The sequence below is a fragment of the Diceros bicornis genome, chromosome X (assembly GCF_020826845.1).
Source record: "Diceros bicornis minor isolate mBicDic1 chromosome X, mDicBic1.mat.cur, whole genome shotgun sequence".
NCBI lineage: Eukaryota > Metazoa > Chordata > Mammalia > Perissodactyla > Rhinocerotidae > Diceros > Diceros bicornis.
Window position 1 is genome coordinate 98,138,164 of NC_080781.1, and position 13,397 is coordinate 98,151,560.

Consider the following 13,397-nt stretch of genomic DNA (forward strand, 5'->3'; position numbering starts at 1 on the left):
CTGAAGTAACCTTGACCAACAAATCAAACTGATCAAAAAACACCTGTGGATATGATGTGCTATCTCAGAAGTGGGCTGTGAATACAGTGGTAGATATATCAGGGTGGAAACTCCAAGGTCCAAATGTGGCTGCTAACAGGTTACTTCAAGGAGCTTGGTCAACAGATGTTTTTGTTGTGCATCCTGGTCTCCCAACACAGCAACTGGTGGCAGGTGACATCTGCCACCCAGGAAGACTGAGAGGGAGGGAAGCTTTAAGGGCTAATATTATTTTGACTAAGCAAGGATGTCCTACAGCAAATTGCTCTATGAGGAGACATCCAGGCCATGCACTGGAGTTATTTGTTGAACTTAGGCACCTCCAGCAAGACTGGTCTTCAGCAAAACCTTCAAGTTAATGAAGTTTATTTTAATAGTCTCAGGGGCATTACATAATGGAGGAACTGCACACTGAGGACAATATTAAGGGCCTGCTCACATTTGAGGCTTTGGTGGTTTGTCCTTGCCTCAGATAAACAACCATCTTGACACTTGAACTATATGCTTCAAAGTTCTTTGCCTAACAAGCTGTCAGAATTAAATTAAACATGTCTGGGAACAATGAGGTATGGCAATGTTGTCTGTCCACTAGGAAAGAGGTGATGGGAAGACTGGGGGCAGGAGAGAAGCAGTGGGCGAAGGATGGTCATCTCTAAGGCTCTTCTGAACAAATATATCTTCTCTACCCACCTGCTAGGATTAGTGTTGGAGTGGCCTCTTAGGAGCTATACATTTTCAGTGGGTTAAAGTATTCTGTTACCAGGGATGGTTAACCAATTAGTGAAGATTTGTTTTTATCTGACTACTCTATTAGCACCGATTTTCAACAAGCAGAGCTGGAGGTTTGGAGGAGACATAATCTAGGATTGGGAAAGTTTAGAGATGGAGGACGCTCTCTGTGCTGGATGACTACTGTATATAATGCTGCCCAACAAGAGTGTAATGAATAAACTCTGCAAGCCTCTGGGTTCTGGCTGCTCACATGATAGTGTATACTTTCCCCATATGCAGAGTAAGAAATTGAGACCTAAATAAGTTAAACAAATTTGCCCAAGATTACGGAACTTGAATGGACCCGAGATTTTGACCTAGAGCTGTCTTGCTCTGAAGCCAGTTTGCCTTTTCATCTACAATACATTGTCTCCAGAGGGGTAAAGGTAACTTGAAGAAAAAATTTTCCTATTTCATAGTTTAAAAAAAAAGGAACCCTCTATTGGATACAAAGAATTCTTTGTAAGGCTAGATGGCAACTTGGAAAGCACGGGACTATCTAGATCTGTCCCAAAGAACGTGTACAGATTCCAGGCTGTTCTTCATCAGGAGTTATTTTCTAATTCCTATTCACTCTTTAGATTTTACTTCCTTGGAAAAAACCAAAATAGTATGCAGACAAAATGAAAATGATTACAGTTAATTGCATATGGACTTATGGACTATCTCCCCAAAATGACATTAGAAAACAATACCATTTGTCTTTGAATAAAATGAGTGTGTTGGCTCATTTGCCCACCCCCACTAGCACTATGTGAAAGTGAAGCAGCTCAGTGTTCATTTTCCTTTCCTCTCAAAATGCCCAGAGGGACCATATTTTTATTTAATGACCTTCAGAATGATTCTTTAGAAATCTGAGGCTATCAGAGTTGGAAGCAATGCGAAAATAATTGTGGATTATTATTGTATGACGATAGTGGCAGCTGGGCTATTTTTTTTTCTTTCTGTTCAGACTTTCTTCTTCATTTTCCCAGAAACCTTATATCCCAAGGTTTAACTCAGAAGCAAATCTCATATAGGTGATAAACCTCGCCAGACATAGTACGTAATATAATTTCAGACAGACCCTTAACTGTTCTCTGGAAAGACCCTAGGGAGTGAAGCAGCCTTATATCTAGACGCTCTAGATAGTATTACTTTTATTTACTCTCTGACAATGTGTGTGGGTAATTGTTTGGGACAAAAAGCAAACGTATCTCTTAAATATTGTACCTGTGAACTTAAGTGCCAGTTTTTGTGTTTTGTTGTCAAAACTCCTGCTATCATAAAAGAAAAAATTTTGTTACAGTAAAAAACTAATAAATGGATACTCGCTCTTCCAAATCATTTTACACACACACGCACACACACACAAGCATGCAGAGCTGGGGACTGCGAGTCAGCGCTGATTCTACGTTTACATGAATGTTTAGGATGTGTATGTATGGAGGGCAGAGGTGGTGGGGAGGAGAGGTAGAAGAGATGTTGTATATACTATAGATTGGAAAGTGGAATGTGTTCTCAACTATTATTCACATCATCTGCCTCACAATCAATTTTTTTATTGCCTTAACTGACAGCTCAGAATTTAGGTGATAAAATACTTTTGCCTTGATTATTCAGCACTCCCTCACAGCTATCCCTTACACCTCCACTAATGTTTGTACAGCTTTTGGTCACCACTTTGGTTGAACATTTGAGATGAGTGGTGGGCAAACTGGAACAATATCTAAAAAGTAGACTGAGAAAATCTCCAAAAGACAAAGCCCTTTGGCTGAATGTTTTTACATACTTGGCTATTGCTATATCCTTGTCACTCTCTGGAAAAGAGTTAAACATTCCTTTCTAGGGAGGTCCAATCCCGATAGCAATACTCCCTCACATTCCCATCAGGAGAGTAGAAGAATTGGCTTCAAAACCCCAATCTTATTCTCCAGTCATATATCACTGAACCCAGAAAGTAAGTGGATAATTTCTTCGTCTGTTACTAAAACAAAGTGTGTCCTTATTTTACCTAGTTATGTTTCTATAGAACTCCTTAAGCATAATTTTCTAGACACTTCCCCTTATCACCCAAATGGATCTCTTGACTATGGAGAGGGAGACTCTGGACTATTAGTATTAGTTTTTATTATAAGAAGTAATTAATGAAACCATTATACACTTCATTGCCAACGTAAAAGCCTATCTTGACTTTTTAATAATGCCTAAGACTCCCTTGTAGTATGCTGTGTTGCTAAATGAGCACTATCCTCTTAGAACTCTTAGGAAATATCCCTGCCAAATAGGAAGAACTAGGGCATTATAATGATATTTAGTGAATTTTAAGGTTCTACTATACCGTTTTTGCATTTGGGGAGCTTGTATGCTTTCCTATTTTTGCAGAGTGTCTCTAAAGACATTCTGCTCTTGGGATCAGGCCTTTAAGGTGGCTCTTAGAGTGATAGTTGTGATATTTGAACTGGACACAATAAGACACAATTGTGATGTTTTCTGGCCATTGACTTAACGGTTTAGTTACATATTTTGAAAACGAAAGAGAAGAGTACAAAATAGTGAAAGTACATACTTGCCAGTACTAAGACTTAGTGATGTGAATTTTTATTTTTCGCTTACTTGCAAATATTTTCTCTGCAGGAATGCAAGCCAAAAATGTGGAGAAGCATAATAATACAGAAAGGGAATGCTCTTCTAATTCAGGAAGTTCAAGAAGAAGATGGAGGAAATTACACTTGCGAACTTAAGTATGAAGGAAAACTTGTAAGACGAACAACTGAATTGAAAGTTACAGGTAGGAATTGGTTCTACCAAATTATGGCAAGTGAGATTTTAAATATAATTTGGTCCGGGAAGAAAAAGTTTCCTACGAAGAGCCAACTTGCTGTGAATTTAGAATTGGCTGCAAATCAAATAGTTGGGAAGCTCAGTATTGATAAGTTGTATTGATAAGCTATATGTGGAATATGAACAATTAATTTAGGGAACAAGGGCTCAATTGCTGCATATCTGTTCTCTGCCTTTATGAAAGGTTCTTAACTCTTGAAGATATCATTGATTGTTACTAAGCATCTCAGAAAAGATACACTGGCACTACTTTAGAATGCTGACTTAACCCGTATGTGCAATCTCCTTGCAGGTGAAGGCTGCCTCAGAATGAGGTTCTGTAGGGCTTTTGGAATGAAATCTTCTTGGACTGCATCCAAAATATTATTTATGCAAAATTGCTCATAAATGAGCAATGTTATTGTGAGCTTCTAGTGATTCTAAAATGAAGCAACTTCAAAAGAGTAGGATATACATGTGTTTTAAATCTGAAGTAAAAGCAAAGTGTAAACTAGTAATTCTACTCATAGTAGTGGAAGAGAGAAACTCAGGACATTCTTACCTGGTGGAGAATGTGAGAAAGTAATTTTCAGAGATGTAGGACAGAACCTGATACCATAAAAGTTATCCCTGACAGTGGGTGTGATGTAACCTAAGAAACTGTTTGAGAAAAAGTCTACCTGATATTGTTTCTGAGCAAACCTTGAATGATTTTCTTCTTCTTATATATATTTTAGATGTGTGTGTGTGTGTGCATACACACACATTTGTATTGTGCATAAAATCTGAGCCATGGTAAAATTTGACATTATGCAGACAATTGTTATATTGATTATATTAATTATGATTAATGCACTTGGGCATTACCTGTTTAGCCATCTAATGTTAACATCAACTAGTTGATTAATTATAAAATACTCTTGCTAATATTAAGAATACAAATTTTCTTCTATATTATTTTTGTTTATATCTAGCTGACCTTTTTGGGGTAATGTTAAAATCAGTCTACTAATAATGACACTTACTAAGTTCATTGCTATAACTCCTATATTTAATTAAGTTTTTGATCCCTGAGAGTCAAGTGGGTTGTTTTCTTGTGTGTCTTTTTCTTTCTTTTTTTTTTACTTTTTTTTTGTGTGTGTGAGGAAGATCAGCCCTGAGCTAACATCTGTGCTAATCCTCCTCTTTTTGCTGAGGAAGACTGGCTCTGAGCTAACATCTATTGCCGATCCTCCTCCTTTTTTTTTTTTCCCCAAAGCCCCAGTAGATAGTTGTATGTCATAGTTGCACATCCTTCTAGTTGCTGTATGTGGGACACGGCCTCAGCATGGCTGGAGAAGCAGTGCGTCGGTGCACGCCAGGGATCCGAACCCAGGCCGCCAGTAGTGGAGCGTGCGCTGTTAACTGCTAAGCCACGGGGCCGGCCCATCTTGTGTGTCTTTTTCAAAATTCTGAATAACACAAGGGGTAAAAAATATATTTTTATTCAAAATTAATATATATACTTTAGTTCACTCTCTATCCTAACACATGACAATTTTACTTTTTAGTCTGAATTTGTAGACTACCTTCTGTGAAGGTTTAAATTTTTCTTTTGATTAGAATTGCATGTTCTTTCCCCCATGAGCTTTCAAAATAACTACCATATTGGGACAATCCCAAATAGCGAAGATCTGCTTTTGATTAATTTCGATTTCCTCATCACAAACTAGACTTCCTGCCTCATTCAAGCAGAAGAGTCCATCACAGGCAGTTATACATCATTAATAAATGACCTGACTGTGCACAAATACTTGCAGCATCATCACTTTGACCACAATCACACAGTCACTATGAAATCCTTGCAGAGCACTTCCATTTGGGAATCATTTACTCAAGTTTGTAACATTATAGCATTTGGCTTGGATTTTAAGCTGGACCAGAATAAAGTAAACACAAAATCTTTTTTACACTCACATCTAATGGTTTATGGTGACAACACATTTGCTTCTTTAGTTTCTTTTGAGAATCTGGAAAAGCGGAGCTAGAGCAACGTATTTTGTGTATTTTATAAGATGTTAATTCACTTGCCCTAAACTTTTAGCATAGTTTAACTATGGATTTAAAATGTTACCTGAACTCTACCTCCCAGAGGTTCTCAGACTTTAATGTGCATCAGAATTATGTGGAAGAACCCAGGTAAGGTGAAGGTGAGGCTCTTTAAATACAGATTTCCAGATCTCGCCCCCGAATTCTAATTCAGTGCATCAGTAAGCCTGGGAATTTGCCTTTTTGTCCATGTGATTCTGTTGCATGCCTTCTGAGGGTCGTGCTTGGAGAAACATTAACAGGGAACGGTGCTAAAGAAGTCAAAGTCATAGGTTTGATTTCCTCATGAGCATGTTAGTTCACACACACACACACACACACACCTCTGAAAACTAATTTTTATAGTCCCCAAATTGTTTCACCTCAGGTCCTAAGAGCTATTATGAAAATACAGATCCTTGGTCACCAAGGGAAACCTGTCAGAGGGATGTGGGGATAAAGCAACTTTAACCACTGAAACCGTCACTTATTCCTTTACCATTTAAATAAAAATGGTAATTCAAATAATTGGATAATAATTCACATTATCTTGAGTCAGTGTCATTGTTCATTTGACAAGATATCAAGTTTATGTATTTATTCACACAGTTCAAATGTTATGCTTGATGTAGAAACAAAATGGAAGTTAAGAGGATGCGCTGTGAGGGTTTATTCTTTTTTACAATATCATATAAGTTACATTGTGCCTTGTAAATTATTAAATACATTTATTTAAATGTATTAAACAAATATTATATTTAATATTTTCTCAGTATTAAATAGCAATTAACAGACAGATTGCCCTCTCATGATTGAAAATACAAGGCGGGGATTATTTAAGGTGTAACTCACTCATACTTGTTTTGAGTTTAGCAATATGCAGGCGTGGGATAGGAACTTTAGTATGAAATTAATAGGATTGGTTAATTACAAAATTATGTAGGTAGAGGTTCTTTAAGATTGTGTATTGTAAGTATGCAAGTTTTAAAAGATTATCAAAGTTTTAAAAGGTTATTTTCTATAAATTTAAAAAGGTTCTTTTTGAATTTATAAATCTGAGAAATATCTCTTTAGTAAAACTAGTGTTCTCTTAAAGCATATAGGTGCTACTTGCTTTAAATAGATCAGTTATAAAAAGATCCAGATATTCAAAACTGATGAATTAAATGGTAATCATTGGCTTCATGAAATTGTTTTTTTCCATATAAAAGAATTTGTAATAGGATTTCTTTAAATAGCCAGGTTTCCTACTGCATTAAAATACGATTCGATTTAAATACAACTTTTCTGGAAGACTTTTAACATATAAATCATAGCAGACCTGTGTGATGTTATCACAGAAATTTCTTTCTGTTCCTTTGGAGGTTCCACATGAGTAGGGAGGGATTTAACACAAATAGACATGCAAAATAGCATGTTTATGTCATTTGACAAAGATGTCAACAGCTAACAGTTTTATTTCCCACAGCATATTTTAGGAGGCTATTTGCTATTTTACAGATATTTTTATTTTATTCTCACATTGAATTTTGTGCAGAGGGCCAGTTGAAGTGATAAGGAGAGAAGGGAGGTTTGGCTGTATGATGGTGAGAATGTAGAACAGGTGATAATGGAAAAAGGAAGAGAAGAGGAGTGGGAGAAGGTGGGCAAGATAATGGAATAGGGTCTCCTGAGATTAGAGGAGAATGTCTGCCTCGAGAAGGTCAAAGGCGGACAAATTATAGGGGCTCTCAAAAATGAACATGAGCAGGGAACCAGCACTAAATAACTGTATTTGGAAGATAATTTACCATTCACCTGGCAAATCATTCACAAATGCATGATTTTATGCAGCTTTTTAGAAATGCACATTGACTAGAAAAAAACACTAACTTGTTCTCTGGTGAATATACAAATAATGCCCTTCCCCCTGATTATTGTAGACAGCTCTAGAGTTCTTGATTTGGGACTTTTCACACGTTAGGGATAATTTCTTAACCCACTGGTGTCTGAATGCCATGACTAAAAAGAGAGGTTTATTCTATGAATATTTTTCAAATGTTTGCTGCTGGGTTGCTATTAAGCAATAGTAATAAAACGATCTGGACATGCAAAGCTTAATAAAACTGCAAAGCGGAAATTGGGATCAGTCTTTGGTGAAGATGTTCAAATGCATGGCTTCAGTAAGTGCTTTTAATTTCACTTTGCAAAGTTAAAACTAACTGTAGTGCATTGTTGCCGGTGTCATTTAGACTGCATAGCTTGTTAGGATAACTTTCCCCTGGTGTGGAGAATGGCAGCTATTTACACACAGAGGAAGCAATTTCACATCAGGTTTGAAAACAGGCTTTTCCTGGCCCTGGCTCTTGGTTCCTTTATGCCTCTACTGTTAATGCTGTGAAACTGGGATGAGAGTGCGTTTAGGAAAAATAGTGAAACACAGAGATATGGTGGAGAGTTGGGGGAATAAACAGAAGTAGAGATTCTGACTTAGTAATGATAGTACAACAAGAAAAATGATCTCTAAGCCAAGTATGTAACAATCATAATAGGGGCCCCCATAGAGCTAATATCTATTGAGACCCCACTGTGTGGCAGACATTGTGCTTAGTGTTTTTCATTCATTTTCTCATTTAATTCTCACAACAACCAAATGAGGGTGAGTACTTTTATCATCCCCATTTTGTAGAGGAAGAAACTAAAACTTAGAGAGGTGAATGATGTGCCCAAGATCACATACTTTGTAATTGGCAGAGCACGGATATAAATCTAGGTCTTTCTGACTGTCAAATATAACTTTTTAACCACCACCAAGCACAAACCATACAATTTCATTTACAATATAGTATTAAATATATTGAAAACAGATGCCAAAATATTGATCACAACGTCCATCATTCCACTATAATGTCCTTTTTGGACACTCACTATTTGGTTTTCAATAATTTTCTATTGGAATTTAGATACCCCTAAAAAGGATACAGTCAACATTTTGGGGCCTAGTCCTTAGCTCTCAGTGAGCACCTTAGGTCAGATCAGTAGGAGTGGGACACAGAATTAAATCTGAGCATAGGATGGTACCAGGAAAGAAACAAGGAAAAGTGTGGTGCCAGGAAAAGCAAGGAGGTATGGAAGATGGAATTTGCCAAGCTTCATGTTTTGGTGCCATGTGGTCCTATTAATATGAAAATCTACATTTAAAAAAAAAAGCGGATTCCAGGGAGGTTCTTTGCAGTTATGACAATGATTTCAAGCTAGTGGAAGTGAAGCAATGGAGAACAGTCTAGTGAAACAATTTTGCTTCAGTTGGGAAAAACCAATGAACACATAAATCGGTGCCTACTCTGTGCAACAAGGAGCTCAGGATCCAACTTTCTAATGTGGTTCTGAAAGTAGACAGGTAGAGACAGAATTATGTTCCCGTTGCAACCTGTGAAAATTTTAAATTTGTTCATTACAATAGTGTTTCCCAAACTGTGTTCTGTGGAGCTCCAATTCAAAGAGATATTAATAGTCATTTCTGAGAGAGAGAAAGGAGACAAAGGGAGGAAAGTGGAGAGAGGTTCTGTAGCAATGTGTTTGTCTGCTGGGTCAAAGTTAAACAGTTTTCTTTTTTGCAAGGCATCTCAGGGCATCTTAGCACATATAATATTCTAATATGTATTGTAATTTTCTAAAAAGAGGATGGGATATAGTTTAGGACATTTCCTAAACTTGTATGACCACATAACACTTTTTTCCCTGCTGAGAGCATCTGAAGATTCTAAGTTTCCATAGAAAAAACTGTGAGAAAGCTAAGTGAGTAGCCAAGTAAGTACCTAGCTCTGTTGGCATCCTACTAATGACTATGTCTTCAATAGTTTCGATAAGATACTTAGTGGACGTTAATTTTGTTATACTTATAATCTTTTATTGTTTACTGTTGTTTATCTTACTTTCTCAACTAGCCTATAAGCTCCTTGAGGACAGGGATTTGTTGACCATTTCTTTTCTATCCCCCCAAGTGCTGAGTATATAGGAGGTACTCAAACATTATGTGTAGCTTGGATTGGTTGGGTGCTTATTTCATTGGTGAGTGCTTTGGTTGCGTACAAATAAGATAGCTTTGTATTTGTAGAGCACTTTATAATTTCAAAGTACTTTTACTTATGTGATCTCATTCTGTTTCTCACAGAACTTTATGGAGTCGGCAGCAAAGATATTATTTTTTTTTTTTTTTCAGCAGAGTAAACTATGTCTTAGGGAGTTTAAACCATTTGCCCTGGGATGGCAGCTGGTGAATGGCATGGCCAGGACTAGAACCCCCATCTTCTGATTCTTAGTACAATGGTTTCCTGTCCTACCTCACTGTTCCTCTGCCCATAGTCCCTCTAATCCTGGACTCTGGGCCAGAAGAAGAGAAGATGCAACCCCAGGAGGACACCAGAGTTGGTGACTCCAGAGCTTAGGTCTAAGGATATCTGAAATACCTCGTTATTTAAAATGTTCATTTGCCAATGCATTGTTTTGGCTTTAAGAAGAAATACCTCTGATTCTATTCCTAATATAAAAGGAAAAGCATTTGCTGCTGATGGCTGAATCCAAACCAGCAAAGGGGTAGTGCCCTAATCGATACTCAAATGCTTCTAGAAGACAGGCAGGTCATGTACCAGAGTGTGTGTGTGTGAGGCAGCAGGGAGGGGCAGGTTAGAGAGTAGTAGTAGCACTGACTTAGCCCTAGCTGATTGCTGTCATGTGAGATTAAGGATCCAATAGTGCTAGACCTTCTAATTTTTGAAGAGATGCTAGAAGTCTGGGTTTTATGTGGAAATCTCTGACTCGTAGATTACTATGTAGACCAAATAGAACATATCTATTTTATTCAGTTTGGGGGCTGCCTGTTTGTGGCCTTTGCCTTAAAGTCACTTTTAAACAAGCACCTGACTGTGTGGCTGGCTCAGACTGTGCTCCAATATTTCCATCTCCAGCAGCTGGTGGAAAAAAAAAACTGTAAGTGGCCTAGAGAGCAGTTAATAGACAAACTGAGAACAGCGCTCAAAAGCCATCCTAATCACACCATCCAATAGACTGGTCGATCTAAGCAAAGAGTTAAGGGCACAATTTATAGATGTAATACTGCAGGAGGGGTATTGACAAATTGATCACCTTACAGAGAAGAGAGATTTAGGTGATGAAGCAAGTTGGTCTCAAATGTTACAGATAAATGAAGAGCCATGGGGATAAAGCACCCGCCTTGAAGCTGCCCCAAAGCAGTGTGATGTGAAGCACTGAGGGGGGCAAATCATTGGCATGTGTTCTCTCTCTTTCACGTTCTCTCTGAGCAGCCAGTTGACATGATCTGAATGTATGTGCCCTGATTATCTCATGAGAATGTATCTCATGTATACCTTTTGTGTGACTTAATAAGTAAAGACCTCAGCAGTCAATAGTCCTTGGCTACATTAAGGGAACTTTCACATGACTGACTGTGCATTTCATAATTGACTGTTCTTTTGCACAGTCGTAGGTGCAGAAATCTCATGACCAAAACCGGCTTGCAGCAGCTCCTTTGCCTTTCCTCCAAGGCCTCCCTCTCTCTTTCCAGGTGACCCTGGCCTTTCCTAGCCTACCCAGCCCACTCTGAATGATGTCTTTGTCCCTTCTCTGACTCCTTCAAATGTCCTAATGTCCTGTCTTCTCTGTAGCCCATCTCCTCAGATCCTTGCTTTCTGCTGGGGCTAATCTAATACCTCAATGAGATAAAGAATTCATGACTGATAATGGCCAGAAATGTTTCCCGTCTCAGCTAACATATTTGCAATTTAATAGATATTTCAATTCTGTAACTCATAGGCATGACTAATGGTGGGAATTTCTGGCAGCTTTGCATCGCCTGTGGGGGGCCATTCCCAGAGTGTCACGATTCATACCCTGCAGGTGGCTGCTTGCTCCCTCTAGAAACAAAGTCAACTCTGCTCATGACCTTGGGGGACTAGGAGGAAAAAGAAGCCTGCTTAGAATTAGTGGGAAGGAGGTCCTTGAGTGTCAGTCTAAACAGTGATTTTTTTTTCCCTTCTTCTTCTGCCATTCTTATTTTGTCTCTTCTTTCTAGCCCATATTTCCCATTCTGTGCCTCAACCTATCACACAGGGCTATTCATTAACCCTGTTGGTGATGTCAGAATCAGAGATTTTCAGTCTCTGTCCTAGGAAAATGTGTGTGTCATGTTTCTATGCCCTACAGGGAGATGAACAAACACTATTAACTGTCCCATCAGCAGAAGGATGGTCTTGTTGCTCTGAAAAGTCAGAGACTGGGAGAACAGTCATTCCTGTGGGTTTATTTCACAAGTAGCTGTGCAGGAGACCAGCTTGGAGGGCTAAGGGTAAGCAAGTTAGAGCACATGACAGCGGGATGTGACAAACGTGCCCAATCCAGGCCAGTTCCGCTCCAGTGGCTCTGTTCCAGCACCTGAGGTGATCATTGACTCCTTGGCTGACTTCTCTGACTTAAGTGTCGGGGAGGGGGTCCTTGGGAAAGGATTGCATTGTGACTTTTAGGTGTGTGGGCCCCTGAGATCCATGGGCACGGATTTTCCTAGGTCCATTATGTTAATTTGTGAGAGTCGCAGCTGCCTTGCTCTCCTCCAGCCTGAAAGCAGTGGTTTGAGCAAGCTGAGAATATTCTATCAAGCCACCCCTCTAAAGGAATGAAAACTAGGAGCCTTGTATGGTGGGAGATCAGCCATGCACTAGACCCAATAGAGTGGAGCAGATGCTCAGAGAACGACCATTTATTGGGTCAGGCATGGTACTTTACAATCAGTCAAAGTTCACAACAACCTTGGAAGGTTGGTAATATTTCCCCTATTTTATAAGGGAAGAAATGGAGAGTCGGAGAGGGTAAGTTACTTGTCTGTGATCACACAGCTAGTAAGTGGCCGAACCCCTACTTGTTCTAAAACCTTGCTCTTAAAGCCACCTGCTACAAACTACATGTGTGGATCCTGTACACAGCAGTGCTCAGTAAATGCCACTAGCTCCTTTCCTTCCTGCTTGCTCGCCTGCTTCATGCTCTTTCACTCCTCTTTGCCAAGACATATTTGCACTTCTATACTTCCGCCATGAAGCCTTCACAGATTAAACTCATTTTATAATCACCTGTTTCTTTCTCCCAAATTCTCTTGGAGACTTTGCAAAAGTTTTCACCACACTGTCTGAAGCAAATTTATAATTAATTATCTTAGAGATCTTCTTTGTGTAGGTTTTGTCTCACCAGTTAGGTTAATGTCCTTCAAGATCTGTTGTTTCCCATATAAAAGTTTACCTTAACATCTAGATGCAGCGTGTAATTATGGAGCTAGGAGCTGGGCTCTGTGTTTCCACATATATGATTTCATTTAAGCATCTCAAAATCCTGTGAGGCATTGTCGTTTTAGCCCCACTTTACAGATGCTGAAGTTGAAATTCAGAGAAGTTAAGTAATTTTTCTCAATGTTCTACAGCAATTAGACAATAGCGCTGGAATGAAGCTTCAGGTTGGTGGTGTTTTCTGAAAGCCCGAGCTGCTTCCACTAGTGAATGCTTATAGGACTATACATTGCTCATAGCATTATGATCTTATTTGACTAGAAACAATTTTCTCATATGTAGAAGGATAAGATCTTTTGCTAAGAAAAAGATCTAGACAAAGCTGTTTCTAAGAAATATATGTATATTCCTATGAATTTTAGCTAAACAAAGAATTTGATTTAAGAGAAG

General features: G+C 38.6%; 1 protein-coding gene across 2 annotated transcripts in view; it reads left to right on the forward strand.

Moving 5' to 3' along the window:
- IL1RAPL2 (interleukin 1 receptor accessory protein like 2) overlaps positions 1 to 13,397 on the forward strand; it is a 1,036,774-nt gene that overhangs the window by 579,754 nt on the left and 443,623 nt on the right. For both annotated transcript variants that reach the window (XM_058536431.1, XM_058536432.1), the window contains exon 5: positions 3,427 to 3,580. In XM_058536431.1, the coding sequence (XP_058392414.1) occupies positions 3,427 to 3,580 (154 nt within the window). The remainder of the gene's footprint in view (positions 1 to 3,426; positions 3,581 to 13,397) is intronic.